General features: G+C 45.2%; 1 protein-coding gene across 1 annotated transcript in view; it reads right to left on the bottom strand.

Annotated features, from left to right (window-relative positions):
• Positions 1 to 22,114, bottom strand: part of CAMTA1 (calmodulin binding transcription activator 1) — a gene marked incomplete at its 5' end in the record, with an annotated part of 885,827 nt that overhangs the window by 15,369 nt on the left and 848,344 nt on the right. Inside the window, 10 exon segments of the mRNA XM_079918494.1 lie at positions 578 to 771; positions 2,198 to 2,218; positions 3,952 to 4,023; positions 5,198 to 5,444; positions 5,937 to 6,124; positions 10,663 to 11,186; positions 11,615 to 11,930; positions 12,179 to 12,257; positions 12,959 to 13,155; positions 16,640 to 16,791. Coding sequence (XP_079774620.1) covers positions 578 to 771; positions 2,198 to 2,218; positions 3,952 to 4,023; positions 5,198 to 5,444; positions 5,937 to 6,124; positions 10,663 to 11,186; positions 11,615 to 11,930; positions 12,179 to 12,257; positions 12,959 to 13,155; positions 16,640 to 16,791 — 1,990 coding nt within the window.

Below are 22,114 nucleotides of genomic sequence, written 5' to 3'. Positions count from 1 at the left end.
GAGATAATAAAAAGACTAAAGATAAGATGTCCTGTAACTGTTCTGCCCCAAGTCTTTATAAGCTCGTTTGTTCAAAAAGGCATTAGACAGACTTTCTCGGTTTAGAAATTGATTCGCCTGTGTTTGCTGCTCTCTTTGGGCTATTATTTTCTAAACTTCTTTCGTCAGTGTATTTTCCGGTGCTAGAAGTTTTTATTACACTCTTCAAAATGGAGTGGCTTAGTACTACTTACTCTCCCAAGGTCTTACGTATAGAAACGCTACAATTTAGACGGCTATATTACAGTGCCACCTTTCTGAGTAGGAACTGTGGTCCAGCCAGACTCTGATACGAGGTGAAACTGGGTGGTGGCATCAAAATGATTGGATGGGGGGTGGGGAGAGAGAAAGGAGACGCTAAATAGACAAAAACAGGCAAAGAGGACAGGTGTAACTCTACGAACACGTAACAGCTAGACTGGTCTGGGAAGAAAAGAGCTGCAAGATGCTTTACTCCTTGTACAGGCCTATGTGTCAACAAGGGGCAGTTCTTTGGACTCAGTTGGGGTTCTCTTGGCCGCCACGAATCTTGACCCACCTGAGCTTCTGCTGTACGATGACTGCCGTCCGCCGAGCCTGCCGTCTCCTGCCACACTTTTTATAACTCCGGTAAAACTTCTGGATCAGCACAGCAGCACGCCGGCTCTGCTGAAATTTTTTTTGTTCGTAGTAACTTCGGAATTTGCTCTGGATCAGGATGGCAGCCTGTGTCATCTTTTTATAAAGTGCATACTGCAGGGGGAACAAGAAGAAGCACAGCAGTAACAAGGGGGGCCACGCAGGCCTGGGTGTCCTCTGAGCCCACCAGGTGGGGACGGCAAGAAGGAAAACTTTTCCCTTTCTTTTCATATTCTCTGGGGGTGCATCATTAAAGAGGCAAACTAGGCATCTTTTCACCTACCTTTCCAAAATGCAAAATGTTACTTTAAGGGTTTCCTTCAGACAATGCATTGATTTAAATGTGGGTTTTTCCCCCCAAATATCAAAATTGTTTGCCCTTTTTGGAAAAAAGTTTTAATGGCAATAAACGGAGACATTTAGGAATCGAAAAAGTATTATTTAGGAGGTAAAACTTGAAATGCTGAAGACGGACATTTCCTATCCAATTTGGAAACATTTTAAATTAACCTCCCATTTTTAATTGGATGCCTCCCAATTCCCGCCAAACACAAATCTACTCAGCGGCCAGCATCTGATTTCTAACTAGCATTCCCCTCGACAAATTTCTGAGTTACAAGGTCCCAAATACAAGGCTTATCATGAAACGCTGACACCTTTAAGCCATTTTAACCTGCAAAAGATTAACGCTCGTAAGACCGACAGTGGGGTGAAGCCATGAAACTTGGAAAGCGGCCCCGGAGCCGGGGACGGCTTGGGAGCCAGGCCCAGCACCCTCCGGCCAGCTTGCCGCAGAGATGGAAAGTGAGGCATGAAGGCACGGTGCGGGGAGGATGGGTCCTCTTCCCTATCAGAGTCCAGGCAGGAAAAATGCAGAGCTCTCCAGATTTTAAAAAAAGACTGTGTCCAGATTGCTAACGACACAGACTACAAGTCTGGGGACAGGAAGTCACAGAGAAGCGCTTTGCTCACAAGAAGGCGACTTACCATCAGAGGGACAAGTATTCCTCAGAAAATCCCTGTGCCTAAGTATCTCTCTGCATGTACGAGGTGGAGTGAGGAAAGGAAACAGACACAGGGCCCTTCTGCAAGAATCCTGCTTAGGCTTATCTGACCCGCCTGACATTTTCATTTGGCCAAAAGTCTTTTAAGACAAGGACGCTGCATCCTACAGCGTTTCCATCGCCTTGACCCGTGCGCTCTGCATAGTCAGAACCTCCCGGGCCACGGTGAAGCACGATGGGAAAAAGGGAAACATCTTCAGGGGCTCACAGGGTTCACGGCAATTGTTCTGGACGGATTGTTTAGATGGACACTGGCCAAGAAAATGTCCAATGACTGTTACTGCTGAAACCCACTGCGACGGCATCACCACGTGGTCCCCAGAGGATAGATGTGCTGTGGTGAGGTGGCCGGGCGAGGGGGGTATGCCTACAGAATGACCGTGCCATCTTAATGGCCCCTTCTTGTAGCTGGTGATGGGTGTGAAGTGTGTGACTCTGGTGGAATGGTTTGTGAGAGGACTTGGGTGTATCATTACCTTCAAGGCTATCCATGTCAGCTTGGGGGAGAAACAGAAAATACAAGATTAATGTTAGATTGCCGAATAGAAGGAAATGAAAAACCAGAACCAGAACCAATGAAACTCCCAACCGAAAAAAAAAAAAAAAAGGAAAAAAGGCAACCTGGCTATCTTCATGCCTTCCATCTTCCAAAATACTTGTCTTATATTTGTCAGTATTTTTTTTTAAATGCCTTCCGACTTTCTGGTTGTAGCCAACACTTCTTTGGGAGGGGATTAAAAAAAAAACCAAACTCACGTTTTGGAATTAATACCTGCTGAAATCACAGACTTGAAACTTGATTCTGAGTATTGCTCGGGCTAACAGCAAGCCAGGATGGTTCCCTGCTGTGGGGCTACAGGGACCGTGGTGTCAGCGTTTACACAATAAACCTTCATTTCCTGGGATCACGAACTCAATCGGCTATAAGCTAAAGAGGCTCCCCGCCCCTCACCGTTAGAGCTTAATCCTAAAGAAACTTGAGAACATGGCAACCTGAATCAGACAAATGCTAGAAATAACAAGAGAACAGAATCCTGGATTTCTGTGTGGCTGGTATACATTCCTTAAACAAAAATGTAAGACCTACCGAAAGCACAACCTAATAAAAGGTTCTAGAATCTACCGACAGGACCGAGTTTTATTGTATGAACCGGTCAGAACTCAATTCGGCAATTTTTAACATTTTATCACCACCTAGGTGGTTAGAAAGGTCTAATATTTACTTAATCTCTCTGAGCCTCAGCTTCTTCATCTGCAAAATGGAAATAAAATTGTTGACTTCAGATATTTTTGTAAGGAGAAAATGAGATGATGAGCATAAAAGATCCAGGACGTGCTGGGTGCTCTCTTCCCCATTGATGGGAGCTACATGACCCTGCAGGTAGTTTCAGAAATAGCAATACTGCACGAAAGAGTAACTCAGATACTCTTCCTGCAACACTTAACTAAGGAATACAAAACAGTCTGGAATACAAAACGGTTTAAGATATTCTGGGCTTCTTCAGATTTTTACAATTCTTCATTTTAAATCGGATAAGAAGAAGCCAAAAGGAAAAACCGCTAAGGATTATGTAATGTATATAATTCAAGGTCAACGATAACAATTAGTATTTACCTACTCCCATCACCATATTAAATTCCCTTGAGTTCTTTAATTACTAAATAGTTTATAGGTAAAATGACTGAGACACAGAGCCTTATTTCAGACACAAATAACTTCCTCTGTATCAGACCAATGCTGCAGGCAGGTGATACCACTAAGAGGCCAACGATCTGAACAAAAATTATTTTGCGGCATTAGTTGCAGGTGGCTTTTTGTTTGCTTGTTTTTGTTTTTTTCCCTTCTGGAACATTTCCCTTTGGTGTTTCTTTTTTTTTTTTTGCGGTACGTTGGCCTCTCACTGTTGTGGCCTCTCCCGTTGCGGACCACAGGCTCCGGACGCACAGGCTCAGCGGCCGTGGCTCACGGGCCCAGCCGCTCCGTGGCATAGTGGGATTCTCCCGGACCGGGGCACGAACCCGTGTCCCCTGCATCGGCAGGCGGACTCTCAACCGCTGCGCCACCAGGGACGCCCCCCTTTGGCTTTTAATCAAGGCAATTCAAAGTCAGTCTTTGGATCAGGCACTGGATGTTGTGCTCTTTGCCAAACCACACACCAGACCCCCCCAGGCCTGTTTGGATGCTGTGTGAATAAGGCACGTTCCCGTGGCGACCCAGAAGCTGGCTCACCTGTTTATATTTTCTGTAACAACGCTGAATGACAGCTGCTGCCACTTCCTGCTGCTCCCGCAAGGGTCGGCCCTTCAAGGGAAAGTGAGGCAAGAAAAGAAATAATGATGTAGTATAAAGAATGCAACTGTCCCAAGACTTAAATGGAATCATGACTCATTTAATTGACTTTCTCAGAACTGAGACCAGAGGTTTACCAAAATGCAGTGATAAGTTAGTATCAGGATAAATTAAAAAAATGAATTTACAGAATAACTCTCTGATTATTCCTGCTTCTAAATAGAACCATCATATTTGGATGTTAGGAGGCCTAAAACAATATTCATTTTCAAAGTATTTAAAGAATTAGGTATTGCTCTATTTGCCCTTACAAATTTCTGCTCTCTGCTGTCTTTCCTAAGATAACACCAAGTCCTCTACTTTTGTTTTTATTTATTTATTTATTTATTTTTGGCTGCATTGGGTCTTTGTTGCTGCGCTCGGGCTTTCTCTAGTTGCGGCGAGCGCGGGCTACTCTTCGTTGTGGTGCACGGGCTTCTCACTGCGGTGGTTTCTCTTGCTGCAGAGCATAGGCTCTAGGTGCACAGGCTTCAGTAGTTGTGGCATATAGGCTCCGTAGTTGTGGCTCTCGGGCTGTAGAGCGCAGGCTCAGCAGTTGTGGTGCACAGGCTTAGTTGCTCCGTGGCATGTGGGATCTTCCCGGACCAGGGCTCGAACCCGTGTCCACTGCATTGGCAGATGAATTCTTAACCACTGCACCACCAGGGAAGTCTGGGTCCTCTACTTTTGGATCAATGATCGATGGCTCGTAACACCTTCTTAAGGAGGTCAGAGACTCCTCTGAGAAACTGTGGAAGGCTCTGGACCCTCTCCCACCAAAAATGCACTTTACCATAAAATTTTAGGACAATCAGTCACCAGGCCTCCAGCTAGAAACCCCTGTTCTAGGTCATAAATTCCTTGTGGCAGAGGTGTCAACTTACTTTATATTAATTAGATAATAAATATCCATTATTATTACCAACAGTCAGTTCAGATGGTGACAACCATCACACTACTTGTCAGTTTTATTTCACTAAAGCTTCTGACAATTATTAATAATCTCATGGGACCTAATTAATAATGTCAAATAACAATCCTATTGATTCAGAAGAAAAAAAAAGAAACAGCATATGTTTTAGTTTGGACGACTCTGACTTTCCCGACCTTAAGAGTGTCACCGCATCAGGACTCTGTTGTCTTTTACCTTGTACTTCCGGAAAGCTGTCTGGACAAGCCTGGCCGCTTCATAGAGTTCTCTCTGTTCGTGATCAGACAGAGTCAGCTGAGCAAATTCATTCTCCACCTTCTCACTGGTAGACGCACTCAGGAATTCAGACCAGTCTGCGGCGGAGGGAAGGCTGGGTTTCTCGAAAGCTATTTCACTGACTGGTGAGCCTACAGGGCTCAGGCTGGTATTAGAAGAAGGGGTTAGAGGCTCGTTATATGCACTTCTGAAACAAGAGGAGACACAGGGGAGAGAGGCTGGTGATTGGTTTGCAGGATGCATTGCACGCTGGTCAACGAGACAAGATGGTACCTACTGTGGACCATGAGGGATATGCCTTCCCTCAGTCCAGAGAGCTGCTAAGCAGACTCTGAATGTCCTTCAATCAGTAACTTCACACTGAGCACCTGTTATGAGTTTAGTACTGTGCTAAGTACTATATCCACTGAGTCCACTATCCAATCGTGAAACTGCAGTTGAACGGGCGGGGGAACACCAGGATACATTATCTCCTGCGCTCTGACGTGGGAAGAAAAACCACGGGAGAGGTGAGGACATGAGGGGGCCTTGGAAGAGGCAATGGAACTCGTCTTAACGCTTCCTTCCTTCCTTGACAAGGCCATTCATTACACGGAACTCCTCCGATCCAGTGGGCCTCCGGAGCCTCCACGTAAACCCAGGAGCTCGCCCTGGGGAGTGGCCCACGAACACTACTGACCTGATCTGGGCGGCGTTTGGCAGATGGTCCGCGTCAGCTAGGTAACCGGCCAGCCAGCTCATCGTACTGCTGATGGTGGCCGCGTCTGTCCTCTCCAATGCCGGGGACTCGGTGGGCACAAAGTTCTCCTGCTTGATCCGCTCAGGGGTGGCTTCGATGATGTGCTCTGCCAAGGTCATCATGTTCACCTGGGGCCCAGAGGTCACAGAACACTCAGGTCAGGGTGGCACCTTAGAGGTTATCCAGGCCTACCCCCACTCCCCCCACCGTGGAAAGAAAGAAAGGGGAGAGGGCGGGCTTACACCTCAGTCCAGTGCCCTCCCATCTCATTGTAAGGTTTTCCGATTCACCGGAACGTGCTGAGATCCCAGATCTGATTACCTCCACATCACAGTTTGGTCCCAAACCTTAAGTCTTCGAGAACGTCTGGCTTGTGCCCACTTTCCACTCTCAGCTAGGATCAACCAGTTAAGGATGCTATGACTGGGCAGTCCTGGTCATATTATTGTAGTGACACTACTGGTTACCTGACCACCATCACCCCATTGTGCCTTGCCCAGAGAACCCCAGTTTTGTAGAGAGCAGCAACGAGCCAACATCCAAGGGACAGCTCGTGACTGATACAAGCCAACTGTCCTAATCCCCTTCTTGGTTTCCCACCTTCTGTGCACCAAGGAGGGGAGGATCCGTGACCCACTTCTGGACAGGAGCCTGCACAGAAGTCTGCTGGGTGGGCTGTGGGCAAAGCTTTTGCTTTCCTGATGAAAGGTATCGATGCACCTGGCCCTTTCCCCCTCCTCTTCCTGCTCTGACTACAGATGAGCTCCAGAAGCTACATTACAACCATAAAGCAACAAGCACGAAGATGAAAGGCAAAAGAACAGAAAGTCCAGAAAAAATCCTGGTCCCGGATGGCATTATTGAGCAACTGAACCTCTGAACTTCTGTGAGAAAAATAAGTCATTTTCTTATTAAACCCCTGGAGTTAGGTTGCTGATACCTGCACCCAAAATACATTCCTAATGGATACATTTAGGAATCCTCAAAACTAGTCTGGAGTAGATATATTTGGTCAGAATCAGAGATATGACCTTGTTTTTAAAAGTTTCCTTGCACATCTCTTGAAAATGGAAGTTGAAATATAGCAGTTTAAGTTTTTAAGTGAATTGAAAATGTTCTGAAAGGATCTATACAAAAATGACAAAATGCTTATCTTACAACATGCGTGAACCTGAAAAACATCATGCTAAGTGAAAGAAGCCAGACACAGAATATGACAGGTTATGATTCCATTTATACAACGTTTCTAGAAAAAGCAAAATTCTGGGGGAGAGAAAACAGATCAGTGGTTGCCCAGGGCTGGTATGGGAACAGAGGGTGACTGCAAAGGGGCACAGGGAACTTTTGGGGTGTGATCGAAGTGCTCTAAATGGGACCGCGATGATTGCACAGCTGTATAAATTCACAAAAGTTCATTACACTGGGCACTTAAAGTGAGTGAATTTTATGGTATGTAAATTACACCTAAATAAAACTCTTAAAAACACTTATCTTGGGTAATTTTCTAAATTTTCAACAAAGAACAAGAATTATCGTGACAGGAATAAAAATGGAAACATTTAAGGAAAAAAATATCACAGCTTTTCTTTTCCTTTTATATTGGCTCTCTTGGCTTGTGAGTCAAACAGGAGGAGGTAAGTCCTACCTTGATTTTTTTTCATGAAACTATTAAACAGTGGAATTTCTTGAGACTGAAGCTTATAACTATCTGTAGTCACTCCTCTCCCAAACCCTCTATTTTATAAACACGTGTCAGTGTAAGAACACCTTAATATCATAATAAATGCAACATTTTGAGATACCAAGTAGCTGGTTTTTCATTGTGATAGCTACAAAAGGCAATGGAATTTAAATGACTTTCAGGTTTTTTATTCAAATGATGTTGGGTTTTTATTTAAATTCTCTTTGGGTCCTAGCATATGAGCAGTTTTCATAAATGGTCTTGGATATCTAAGAGGAACACTGATATGTATGTTTACTAGGTGTGTTCATACATCTACATAATTATATATATATCATAAATATACATGGTCAAACTTTCTAATTGTATTGTCAATATCTTCATATCCTCTTCATACTTGAGCTGACAAATTTTGAAACAATTGTGTTAGTCTCACACTATCATTATAGTTATGGTTCCACGTTTCTTCAATCTTTACTTGCTTCAGTATTTAGAAGCTACATTGTTAGGTGCATAATGGCTCATTACAGTCATATCGTTTTGACAAATTTTGTATATATATATATATATATACACACTATTTGCCTTACCTGTACTTTTTACCTTTTTTCTTTTCATTTGTCTGTTATATCTTTACCTATCACATCATTTTCATTCTTTCTGTTTCATTTCATTTAAATTCTTTTACAAGCAGTATATAGTATATTTTGCTTCCTTTTTTTTTTTTTAACCCAATCTGAGAATCTTTTAATAGAATTAACAGTTTCCAAAGTGGGAATAAGTCATGTTTGAATATATTCCTATAATATTATGTTATAGAGTATTATTTCTGTTGTTGCTTTTTTCTTTATTACCATTACTGAACTTTTCCTGAATGGGCCAAATTTTCTTTTTTCCCCCTTAAATGACATAGAAATTCTGTAGCCTGTTTTAACACTACCTATTAACTTGACATTTCTAACAAGCATATTTCAGGCCACACATATCTATCAATATAATAATTGGAACAAACTTTGATTTTCCCTGGACAGGGGAACTGCTTTGATACACTTTTACCTTCCTTTCCCTACCTCCCCGGTTTTGTTAAAACAATTTAGAATCTTAGTTCTAGGTTATTTTTTGAAACATTATTCCTCTTTTATGTAAAGAATTGCTTATTGTGCAACCACACTATCAATAATTATTCAGAGATATCAGTATTACTGGTTTTACTGTTCACTCCTCCATGAACTCTGGCTTGCCATTTCTTGAATTATTTCATTAATTTTAATTGTTAATTTTTTCATTTGGCTAAAATGCTTCTTTAGACTGCTGCTTTTTTCATAGGTATGTGGTCTTAAATTAGTAAAATATTCTCTGAAGTGTCAGTGAAAATATAAAGTAGATTTTTTTTTAGGTTATTTTCTATTTCCTGCATCAACTGTTTCAGTAAGGGCCAGTTGCTCTAAAGCTGTGCTATCTAATGGCTATTCAAACTTAAATTAATTAAACTTAAGTAAAATTAGAAATTCAATTCCCGATTCGCACTGAATACATTTCCAATGCTCAGTACCACACATGGCCACTGGCCACCATATTGGACAGGGCAGACATAGAATGCTTCCATCACTAAAGAAAGTTCTGGTGGACAGCACTGTTCTAGACGCTCATCTTAGTTCCCCTCTTTTAAGCTGCCGATTTTCATAGTCTGGTGATTTATTATTATATGTTTATATTTATAAATGTTGTTCTAGATTGCTCAGAATTAATATCTAGTATGGGCTCCATCAGAAATTGTTTAAAACAGGGCTTTAACTATGGCAGGTCAAATCCAGCTAGCTAACTGTTTGTGTAAATAAAGTTTTATTGGCACATGGCCCACTCATTTGTTTAATATTGTCTAAGGCTGCTTTTGTGCTACAAAGGCAGACTGAATAGTCATGACAAAGTCTGTATTGGCCACAAAGCCTGAAATATTTACTATTTGGCCCTTTCCAGAAAAAATGTGCCAACCCCTCATCTCAAATATTATTTGATTTCCTGGGGAAGGCCTCCCCACAATTGTAGTGGTTGGTAGATCAGTAGTGCGGCGCCCACCACGCACCAGGGATGGAAACATACTGGTAAGCGTGCATGATTCTTGTCCTGTGCTAAACAGTAGGGGCTGGTAGGAAGGGTCCCCTGGGATGCAATGAACAGGAGTGTTTTAGCAACCAGACCTATCTAGGAATGCTGTCTGGGACACGAGATCCCCATCATTTCTACAGGCACAGGTGCCCTAGTGAATTTCTTATGGGAGTTTTCTCCTTTTATATTTGTTTTGGATTCTATCGATGGGAAGAGGGAAAGAGAGGAAGTCAGACACATGTTCTGAGGATGCTCATTTTGTCCTCCACATAGAGTATATTTTAATTAATGGAATTTGCTTGTTTAAGAGCCTAATCTCAAATTTACTTCAGTATGTATTCTCTTAATCTATAACAACTGTGATGCCCTAAAAGGATCCTGGATTTATCATAAAAGCAGTCAATTATCAGCTTTGGGGATATTCCACTGCACCTCATGAGAGCCTCAGACGATATATGCCTTTACAGGGGCTAGATGCTTGTTGTGCTTATCAAATCACTTACATCATTCAAATTCTACCCACAGGCCTCCTGTTTTAGCCATTATCAGGCTGTGACTCTAACTAGTATTTAAACAGCAAAATCAGTCACCCTGGATGCAAGGAGGGAGCAAAAGACTTATTGTAGGAGTTTTGAGGAGCTAGTACAAGGCTCTACTGAGATCTGGGTCCCTGGTATTTAGGCCCTGTTCACAATGCTTGACTCACAAGTGAAAATGTGGCCCAAGTAAAGAAGACACGCCAAAATTCTTATATATAAGCCCAGACTTCGAACCCTTCACCGGTGAGAAAATGACATGACCTCTGGAAATTGGCAGTAAAGACCAAGGAAGCTAGGACGGATGGACCAGCCTCTGCAGGTTTACCTTCCCCACGCTCACCTGTATGTCATCCATGGGTTGTGAGCACTCCTCACTTTCTGCACTATCACGGTAGGACCCCAGCTCTGTGTTCACCACCTCTCTGTTAGCCATCATCAGGACACTCATTGGTTCCCGTGGACGCACCTGTGAAGGTGTTGCATCCTTTCCTACACTGGTCCCCTTCGGATTTCCAGTCACCTGTACTGTAGACACACCAATGTAAAGATCTTTGGAATTCCACTTTACTACCGGCTGAGATCCAGAGGCTTGGAATCCTGCAGTCTCTGGAGTGGGAGGGGAGATTTCCCGGCTGTAGTCCCTCACTCCTTCACTGGGGCTGATTGTCTCGGGGACAGACTGCTTAGAACTAGGGCTCTGCTTCCTGATATTTGGCTGTTCCAGACTCAGTGCAGTGGAAAGCAGCTTCTCCTGCCTTGCCTGGAAGTACTCAGGGTTCAATTTATGCTTTTTGGGAGCTGGATAATCTTTGTGGCTCTCACTGCTGTAGTAATTAGAGGGTTCAGACCGAGGTCTTCTCAGCTCTGAAAAGTACAGTAGAAAGGATAGTCAGGACAGGCGATACAATTAGGAATCCTAAAGAATTAACACTTTCTCTATGCCTGAGAGACACAAAGTGCAAAGCCAGAACTCAAGACATGTCCCTAACATTTCAATATTCCCCAGCAGCACATACTATATTCAGATAATCCTCCTCCAACATCTGTAGTTCTTTCTTGCACGAACATAGATTTTTTTTTTTTTTTCTACTTTCTGCAGTTTTGGGGTGGGATGGGCCGGGGGAAGCACTAGGCATTCTAATAACTAAAAGGAAAATTAGAAACACTAAAAAAAAAAAAACCCCAAACCCTTAAATGTACGTGAATATCCTATGGACTTTTCTGAGGGTAGCTGCACGAAAGCAAACGGGAAATCTGCCAAGTTCTGGGATGTAATCCTTTAAAATGTTTACCTGGATTGGTACTTGCAATGACGGTGACTCCTTTGGGTATTTCTGGGGAGTGGATTGTTTCGCTGTGCCACTGGGTCATCCAGCTCTCTGCACTGGGTTCCTCACTTGCAGGACAGTGGATTCTGGGGTTCTGGCCAAGCTGAGCCTGCTCGTCCCTCTGCAGGTGCTCCAGACACTCTGCTAATTTCACATGACCCCTTGACCTGGCAATTCCCAAAGGCAGCCTTCCTAGAGAGTCCGGAATAGAGATAGCCCGACGGTCCCACTTGTACAGCACGACAGCTGCTTCTAAGTGCCCGAGAGCACATGCCCACATCTGAAAAAAGAGAGAGACAAAGCGAGCTTCCTCAATACGAGTTAAAAAACATATTTGACTTTTGCCACTGCTGCCAATTGACTAATTGGTCCTTGGCACCGATCTCAATGGGGCCATAAAACGTTACCATTACAAAGTAGCTCTGATACGTGTCGTATGTTCAACGAGGGATAATACAAAGGGAACCAAGCACATCCCTATGCCAGCCTAGAAAAACAGTTCGGGGAATAAATGAACCCATTTCTTACCAGAGGAGTACAGGAGAAGTGGTCCACATTCAAGGGGTCAACCTCCAGTTCCAAATCAATGCTATCTGCATGCTTTGTGCTGGAACGAACAGCACCAGAAATTACTGCACAATGAATCCACGTTAAAAAATACCAGAACGTTATGAAACCCACAGAGATGAAACCAAACTGGGCGTCTCACATTCCTGGCGTGAGGAAATAGAGTCCCAGACTCCCTAGGGTGCTCTGGGCTCTCTGTTTTGCCAGAGGTCCAGGGGAAATAAAAAGTCCAATGTTGGGCTTCCCTGGTGGTGCAGCGGTTGAGAATCTGCCTGTCAATGCAGGGGACACGGGTTCGAGCCCTGGTCTGGGAAGATCCCACATGCCGCGGAGCAACTGGGCCCATGAGCCACAACTACTGAGCCTGCGCGTCTGGAGCCTGTGCTCCGCAACAAGAGAGGCCGCGACAGGGTGAGGCCTGCGCACCGCGATGAAGAGTGGCCCCCGCTTGCCACAACTAGAGAAAGCCCTCGCACAGAAACGAAGACCCAATACAGCCAAAAATAAATAAATAAATTTATAAAAAAAAAAAACAAACGTCCAATGTTTAGTTCAACATCTCACTCAGGACTTCTCGGGCAGAAGTTCATAGAACTTCTTGGAACTGTCCACAGAGAGAGCCCTTTGCTCTCAGGCTACCACACTCCCCGAATAGCCAGATTTCCCTCCACCACTGGACACCCTAAGAGGAACGCCTGCTGAGGGGTGAGGATGACAGCGTCCGTCTGGCCCCAGCCTTACCGCCATTTGATCAGGGTCTGGATGAGGGTGGCGTAACCCTGGGCTGCGGCCAGGTGGAGGAGGGTCATTCCACGGAAAGTCTTTGAGTGGATCAGATGCTTGGACTTTGCCCAGCAGGCCCGGCTCATCATCTTCTCGCACACGACAACCACGCGGCTCTCAAAGCAGCTCCCCAGGGTCCCGGGGCCAGACGCGCACTGTAATGAAATGGCACGTGTTCCGATCGGAGGACCAAAGGCCCTGTACCAAGTCAGCATTCGGATGCCGGGGTGGGAAACCAGTGCGTTATGATTTGCAGCGGAAAACGGGAAGCATGAAGCTGAAAATAAGACATCTCGAAAGGGAGAACAGAACGTGCTGCGTCCAGCTCAGCGGCACATGTCCGCAGCCGGGCACACGGTAATTTTCTGTAACTCTAAGGACGTCAGAGTCTGTCTGCTGCAGCTGACGCTCTGATTGTGAGCTTCGTGCTGATCCAGCTCAGGGAAAGTATATACTGCTAAAAAGAAACGAACAGAAAACGTGGCCCCAGCCTCCCAGCTGAAGTAAACACTGCAGGCAGTAAACTGTCAGGGGAGAGTAAGGCAGGGTAACTTATGCTTCCACCACCGGCTGCCTGGAGCTCCTGACTCCCCTGCTCCTTCTGAAGGAGAATTAAGTCACTTAGATGGGGATTTTTCTCCCTAAAGAAGCACTTAGAAATATCCAGTAATACATTTGCAACAACATGGATGGACCTTGAGGGCATTACATTAAGTGAAATAGGTCCGAGAAAGACAAATACCGTATGATGCCACTTATATGAGGAATCTTAACACACACACACACACACACACACACACACACACACACACACACATACACAAAAGCCTCCTGACTTCATAGATACAGAGAACTGCCTGATAGTTGCCAGAGGTAGGGGGAGGAGGTGGGAAAAATGGGTGAAGGGGGTCAAAAGTTATAAACTTCCAGTTATAAAACAAATAAGTCCTGGGGATGTAATGTACAGCATGGCAACTATAGTTCATAAGACTGTGCGGCATACTGGAAAGTTGCTAAGACAGCAGATCTTAAAAGTTCTCGACACAAGGAAAAAAAGTTTGTAACTATGTGTGACGATGGGTGTTAACTAGGCTTATCATGGTGATGATTTGGCGAAATGTATACAAATACCGAATCACCATGTTGTGCACCCGGAACTAATATGATATTATATGTCAATTATACCTCAATTGAAAAAACAGATTTTAGGGCTTCCCTGGTGGCGCAGTGGTTAAGAATCCACCCGCCAATGCAGGGGACACGGGTTCGTGCCCCGGTCCGGGAGGATCCCACATGCCGCGGAGCGGCTGGGCCCGTGAGCCACGGCCGCTGGGCCTGCGCGTCCGGAGCCTGTGCTCCGCAACGGGAGAGGCCACAACAGTGAGAGGCCCGCGTACCGCAAAAAAACCAAAAAAACAGATTTTAAAAAATCCAGTAATAATCCAGTCCTTTATATAAAACAAAAAGGACACTGGGGAAGGCATGAGAGACCTTGAAATTTAAGCGTTCTTGCTAACCACAGAGGCACACGAGAAAGAGAAATGCACTCATGTTAGCCACCTGGCTTTCTTCTCTTTTTTGTAAAAGGAGGTTGTGAAAGAAGAAAAATAAAATCAAAGTTAGGAACCTCAACGGCTTATCTGAGTCTCTGCTCCAGCACTTTTACGTTTCACAACCCCCCGCCCCTGCCCCACCCCGAATAAATGGCCCTTCTGGTCTAATTCTCCTCTCTGGTATTATTTTAAAGGTATTTTGTCCAGTTACAAACCCCATGAAATTCAATTACTACAGAAACACTGTTGCTCCTCATTGTTTTTTGTTTTGAAATCTGGAAAAAAAAAAAACGCCTGCAAAAATAAAAAGGCAGAGGACGGTTAATGTCACCCTCACTAGAACTGTCGTGACATGTTTAGAGGAGCACAGCTGGGCAACCCCGACCTTCAGCAGAATGACCTTGACTCGAAAGGCCCAGACAGACACATTCAGGGGCACACGGAAGTCACTGGGTAGTAAGCAAAGAGGGAATTTCTTTGCATTAACAAAAACAGCTCCACCTCTATCACATAAGGTGGACACAGATATTTATCGAAGCCAGCTTAAACTGATGAAAGAGTATTCAGTAGCAGTTAATATGGGATCAGACAATAGGCCAGTTGCCAGATAGTTGAGTTATAAAATGACACTACTCTCCATTCCCTTTATGCAGCCTTTGTTGGTGAAAGAAAAAGGATTTCGTGGGAATCTCTTATTTTAGCCATGAGATAGATAGTAAATAATGTTTACTTCTTTTTATAAAACAGTAGTATCAGGTGGACAGGAAGCCTTAATGATATTTTCCTTTGTGCCAAGTCTTTCCTTTTCCACTGATTTCTGAAGATAAGGAGAGAAATAAGAAGGAAATTCCCGGAAAAAGGTTAGTTTCGGGGCTGTGGTACCGTATGCTTTGTTTTCATCTATTGTGATGAAATAGATGCGTTTCATCTATTATTAAAAATATTACTAATACTTGATACTTACAAGGATCATAAAACTCCAAATGTTCACTTTAAAATATAATTGTTCAGAAAAAAATCAACATTAATCTTGAAGAGAAAGAGGGGGAATTATTTGAGGTTTTTAGGTGATGTCTCAGTGGTGGAGGTAAGAAACACCATCAGTCCCTTTAAATTCATTCTAGGGGACTTCCCTGGTGGCGCAGGGGTTAAGAATCTGCCTGCCAATGCAGGGGAAAACGGGCTTAATCCCTGGTCCGGGAAGATCTCACATGCTACGGAGCAACTAAGCCCGTGCGCCACAACTACGGAGCCCACACTCCTAGAGCCCGTGCTCCGCAACAAGAGAAGCCACCGCAATGAGAAGCCCATGCACTGCAACAAAGAGTAGCCCCCACTCGCCGCAACTAGAGAAAGCCTGCGCCCAGCAATGAAGACCCAACAAAGCCAAAAAAAAATAATAATAATAATTAATTAATTAAAAAAAATTTATTCTAGGGCCTCCTGAAAAATAATTTCTGCCTAGGAAACTTCCCCAAAATGAAGCTCCTAAATGAAATTGACATAAAGCCTTCAAGACTAACGGGACTCTAAAATAATATTTGATGATTTCCCCGTACCTGACAATAATAATGCGTTCATCCCGGAACTGATGAAAAAGCATTTGTAACAATGACAGAATGTATAATGTTCTACTATTCTGCACTGAAAAATTACAGAAACAGTTTCTCTGGGCCCTTATAAAACAATTATGTTTTCTATTTATACTTAAGATAAAGATAGAACACAAAACACAAAATAGGTTCTAATTGAACTCTGAGCCCAGCGAATCTGAGTCATCGCTTGGCCTCTGTTCTGTCACTGGATGCCCGCCCTCCCGCTGTCAGATAACTGCAGTGAGTTCTGAGATCAGTAAGTGATTCAAGGCTTAGGAAGGTGAACCACTGAGAAGCCCCACAGTCCAAGGCTTCTTCCCTAACACAGAGTTGAATACTCAGAAACACAGGGACTACAAAGCACCCCCCTGCCTCTTGCCTCTTCCAGGAAGGGTGCCAGCAGCAGCAGAGAAGGGACTTGTGATCGACAGCCTCGCACATCAATAAAACATTAGACACCATGAAAGGCGACAGTCCGCGCAGACTCGTACCTGAGCTTGGCTTCCTCCGTTCCCACTACCGCTGCCCCCTCCGCTGCTCCCTCCTCCACTCCCCTGCTTGTGCTGCTGGGACCCGGTCATCTCAGCCATCCTCCTTTCCATCTGCTCCAGTCGCTCAAGGATGGACATCCTGAACTGGTTATCTAGGGCAGAACAAGGAAGAGTGAGGTTGTGTTCTGGAAGAAGGGCCATTAACACGTGGCCTAGGCGAGCCTGCAGGACGGGCATCCAAGATGGCCACCGACCCAACCAAATCACCGGGCTTTGCCCAGGCTGGATGTCTCCAGTGCGGTAGTGACCCTGACACTTCACATAAGACTGCAGCCTCGACAGCAGCCCAAAGTTCTCAGCGAAAGGAACAGAAAACCCCTTTTTGTCAAGGTCCTGGTTTCAGGTTCCTGGACCTCATTTCTTTGGCAAATTCCCCAATGGAAACCTTGAAGAGAGATCTGGTTGAAAGGCCCCTAGAGCAAACAAATGAAATGAATACAATTTAATTTAAATCACTGGAAGAAAGCAATCACTATGGGAAAGAAGAACACACACAACCCCACACAGATACAGATATCTAGATTTTTTTTTTAAGTAGTATCTTTTACCCACACACTGGAAAAAAAAAAAAAAAGATTTTCTGATCCAGGCTCTAGCCACAGACACACACATACATTAGAGCTGGGGTTAGGTAAGAGCAAATGCAAAGGCCCTGAGGCAGAACGTTCCAGGAGCAGAAGCCATGTGGCTGGACCACAGCAGAGAGGAGAGCAGAAGATGAAGCTGGAGAGGGGGGTAAGGACCAATCAGGACACAGTTAAGAACACTGGCTGTGCCATATGATGGTTGTGTAACTTTGAACAAAACCTTTGGTGTCTCAGTTTCCTTAACTTTTTTTTTTTTTGCGGTACGCCGGCCTCTCACTGTTGTGGCCTCTCCCGTTGCGGAGCACAGGCTCCGGACGTGCAGGCTCAGCAGCCATGGCTCACGGGCCCAGCCGCTCCACAGCATGTGGGATCTTCCCGGACCAGGGCACGAACCCGCGTCCCCTGCATCGGCAGGCGGACTCTCAACCACTGCGCCACCAGGGAAGCCCTCCTTAACTCTTAAATGGGGATAGTAACTGTCCTTACCTCCGAGGGGTGTTGAGAGAATTTAATGAAGTAACAGATGAAAATGCTCAGGACATGGGTAAGTCCCAGATAAACGTGCCAGCCATCAGCATCACCTTGTGGCATGTGAATGAAATGTCTTGGGAAATTGATCAAACACCTGTGACAACATAGTTCTTCCTCAAAATTGCTAATGGAGTCACTATTTTCCAAATACAGACAACTGAATCATGAAAAGGAGTACCCTCGGGGAATATTTTATCAGCGTTCCTTGCCATCCTGACTGTAAATCCTGACACTAGTGGGTAAAGCGTATCGATCCTACGAGAGATTAAAAAGTGGACGGAGCTAACACTTACCGAATCCGTGCCAGTCACTGTGTAAGTAACTTGATAAATGTTAACTCATTTACCCTCACGGCCATTGTGTGAGGCCGCTCCTGTCACTGTCTTCATTTTACAGATGAAGACACTGAGGCATGAAAAGATACCTGGCTTCTCCGTCTCCAGGACCCGGAGCTAAGCCCCCATGTGACAACAGGAAGGGAAACTTATGGGAAGAGAAGATGCACAAGGATTAGACGGACTTACCCGAGGGAACGGAACTTTTTTCTCAAAGTAAAAAGATAGTAAATACGGTTTCAATTCGGTATTGAAAACGGGGAAGTTTTCAATACCGAATGTCAAATTGATCTCACTTCTCTAAACCACAAAAGCAAGAGGAGGTAGACTGCTTTTCAAGAATTGTGGTATTATTTTCTTAGTAAGCTATTTCCAGGAACAACATGAGAGGAAAAAATCCTTCCTCTTTACAGGTGAAAGGTAACGTCTCTCTGTTCCAATTTCATGCAGACAGGTGTGACGAACTCTGAGGACCCTCTAAGCACCTCAGTGCACAGTCACGGATGGGGGAGTAACCCTGAATGGATCTGCTTGTGAGGCACTGGCCATGGCCGTGGTCATCCTGTGACCACTAATGGAAAACAACGTGACTTCAGAGTTGATTTTAGAATCCTTACTCCATGCCCTCCTCATTAGATAATGGAAATTTTGTAGAATGTGGGACTTCTCCATCTGGAGCCAACTGAGGACAAAGAATTTTACCTTTCAAAAAGAGTGTGATCCGGGCTTGCCTGGTGGCGCAGTGGTTGGGAGTCCGCCTGCCGATGCAGGGGACACAGGGTCATTCCCCGGTCCGGGAAGATCCCACATGCCGCGGAGCGGCTGGGCCCGTGAGCTATGGCCCCTGAGCCTGCGCGTCCGGAGCCTGTGCTCCGCAACGGGAGAGGCCACAGTGGTGAGAGACCCGCGTAACGCAAAAAAAAAAAAAAAAAGAAAGGTAAGAAAAAAAGAGTGATCCCAAGTGGAGCAGCAGTTATCCTTCGTGGTATGTTTATAAATTCTCCCTGCTTCCTGCTGATCCTGCTAGCCAGACAACCACTCATCTCTGAACCCACCCAGAGACCCTCACTCATCCCACTGAAACAGCTTAAGCCTCTATAGCCATGTTCTGATGATTTCTTCTGCCAGCCTGCAAATCTTGCATCTATTAAGTGAGCGTTCAGAATCCGATTCGCTTCTCTCGGAGATCGGTTTGCACTTGTCTGGAGCACAGCGGCCAAGATTAACATGCCACGTCACGCCAAGGGGCAGAAGGGCACAGAGCTCGCCACCCGGCTGTGCTCCGCCCGTCGGGGTGGCTCTGTTCTGGCTGCGGCGGTGACAGTGCAGGCAGCCCCGGCTCGTCCCCCCAACTCCACCCATCCCCCACCCATCCCCTGCCAAGCGTGGACACTGCAGACCGACCCTCCCCGACATCGCGGAGCCAGGCCCTGCCAATGCATCTCCCCGCCAAAACACTGTCACCACGACGCCTTGTCTGCCCCAGGGGTCACTGGCTCCCTGCTTCTGGGCTGCGTGTCCAGCTTCGGCGCCACAGTGGACTGTGCAGTCAGCTCTTGCGTGTGATTAAGCTGCTCTGAGAAGCACTTCGTGAAGATACTCAGAAGCAGTTTTTTTGCCTCTTAAGAAAATTATATCGTGCAGAACGGCATCTCTGAGCCTCTTGACTCCAAAGGGGGGAGGTAGTGATGACTAAAACAGGAAACAACTGAGCTGGCATCCCAGAGAGTCAGGTCTGTGCCACCCTGTGAATCAAGAATCGGAGCCTTTCTGGTCATACTTCCTTTCCCCTGCGAGGCTTCCTCCGATGGATAAAATGATGGTGTCCAGCTCTCCATGACTGGCAAGTCAAAAGCAACAACTTCATGCTTGTTTCGGGCTTTACAGCTTTATTAACTAAAACATTATTGCAAAACACTTGGCAATTTCAGAGCTATCTCTCATCTTAATTGTATATTGTGTGAAATTATAGGATGAGGGTAATACAATTAGAAGCAAAAAACTTTTTCTCATGAAAAAAGTACATTTGAAGATCTATTTGTTCATGCACAAGTATTTATTGAGCACCTACTGTGTACCAGGCACTGGGGGATGGCTTAGTGAAGAGATCCCTGTGCTCCTTTGTTGGCCAACAAATAATTTCTGCAGCCTGAATGAACCTGGGTTGTTAAATGAACGCACTGTGGAGGCGGGGAGGAGAGGAAAACAAATAATGTACAGATTGAGGGGGCTGATGAATTTGGCTGCAGTCTTGCCCACGATGTTTCAAACAGAGCCAACGGTGATTCAGCTTTGAGGGGTTGCAACCCCCCTGTCCTTAGGACAGTCTGAGTGAAGCGACTGGACTGCTCCCTTGTGAGACCCGGCTGCACGGAAAGTAAGCTGAGGGCACCCACTTCCCGAAGCACGTGAGCCTCCAGGGTTATACGTCTGGGTCCCCCCTGCGGCGGCAGTGGTGTCTGGGTGCTCACCCTCCGGCTCGTGCCCGCTGCAGGCAGTGTGCCACCCGAGCGGAGGCGTCTGCTCAGCCTAGTGGTTCTCAGGTGCCAGCAGGCATCAGAATCACCCAGTGGGCTTTTTGAAACACACTGGTGGGGGCAATGCCCAGCTTGTTTTGGTGTTAGTGTTGGTGTTGGTTTTGCTAGGTTTGGGTGAGCCTAGAGGGTGCACTTCAAACACGTTCTCAGGTGACGCTGATGCTTCTGGTCTGAGACCACATTTCAAGAACTGCTGCTCTAAGACCCCAGCCTCCTTCCTCAAGAATGAATCCTTTCCACCCCAGTGCTTGTTAAAGAAGGACCCCAGGACCACCTGCTCGAGCAGAAGCACGGGTTCCCACCCAATGTGGACATGCAAAATGTCACCTCCTGTACATCATATCCGGTCCGTCCACACGGGCTCTGCCAACAGCATTGGGCTGTGCATCTTCTCAAGCACACGGCCAATTCAGACCTGACGACACTCGAAAACGATTTAAAATCCACCTCCTTGCACTGTTCTCTGCAGCTAACCAGGCACTCCTCTCTCATCCCCATCAGATCTTACCTCTTTATTACTTTCTTTTTCTTCTGAGTGGGATGTCTTCCCAGGTGCCTGCCTTTGCCTCCTGCTTTTCTCTAAAGCAGTTTATTTACTTGTGTGGTTCCAGGGAATGAGATCTTTCAACTATCATGCAGCAATTCCTTCCCACTACATTCAAGACACACGCACCCACCTACCTGTACCCCAGACAAAAGGTAAATGATGCTGATGGCTTTGCAGCAAGTCTGGCTCACGGTTCATTCCAAGCCTCTTCCCGAGCCTGTTCGAGCTGCACCCTTTTTAGCAGAAGCAGCATTTCTAGACTGGGCAGCGATGACATAGTGGAAAGAACACTGGAGTAGAGAGAAGAGCTCCAGGTTTAATCCTGTCACTGTGTGACTCTGGAAAAATAATGACCATTTTGCACCTCAATTTCCTCTGTAAAATGGGAATATCACTATCTATGCTGCCCGTGAAGATGAAATAAACTGAATTTCTAAAAGTGGTCAGACTCTCTTAAGTCTGAACTACTATTGGACAGGGACCTTTTACCCAGTCATACCTCTGGAACATTAAAAAATAATAATACATTTAAAAAAATTTTTTTAATAATTGAGATTCACAGATGAGTTGCAAAGGTAGTTGAGTTCCCACATACCCTTCACCCAGTTTCCCCTAATATGAACATCTTACGCAATTAGGGTACATTTGTCAAAACTCAGCAACTAACACTGGTATATCGCTCCTATTCACTAAATTATAGACTTGAGTTAGACCACACCATCAGAACTGAATTAGAATTAATGTATTTTTTTCTGTTCCAGCATCCAACCAAGGATACCATGTTGCATTTCGCTGTTAAATCGCCTTTCTCTTCTCTCATCTGTCACAATTTGAGCAGTTTTGAAGACTACTGGTCAAGTACTTTGTAGATGTCCCTG

Source organism: Stenella coeruleoalba (genome assembly GCF_951394435.1).
Source record: "Stenella coeruleoalba genome assembly, chromosome: 1".
Taxonomy (NCBI): domain Eukaryota; kingdom Metazoa; phylum Chordata; class Mammalia; order Artiodactyla; family Delphinidae; genus Stenella; species Stenella coeruleoalba.
Note: the sequence above shows the minus strand (reverse complement) of the source record. Positions and strands in the feature narration are given on the sequence as shown.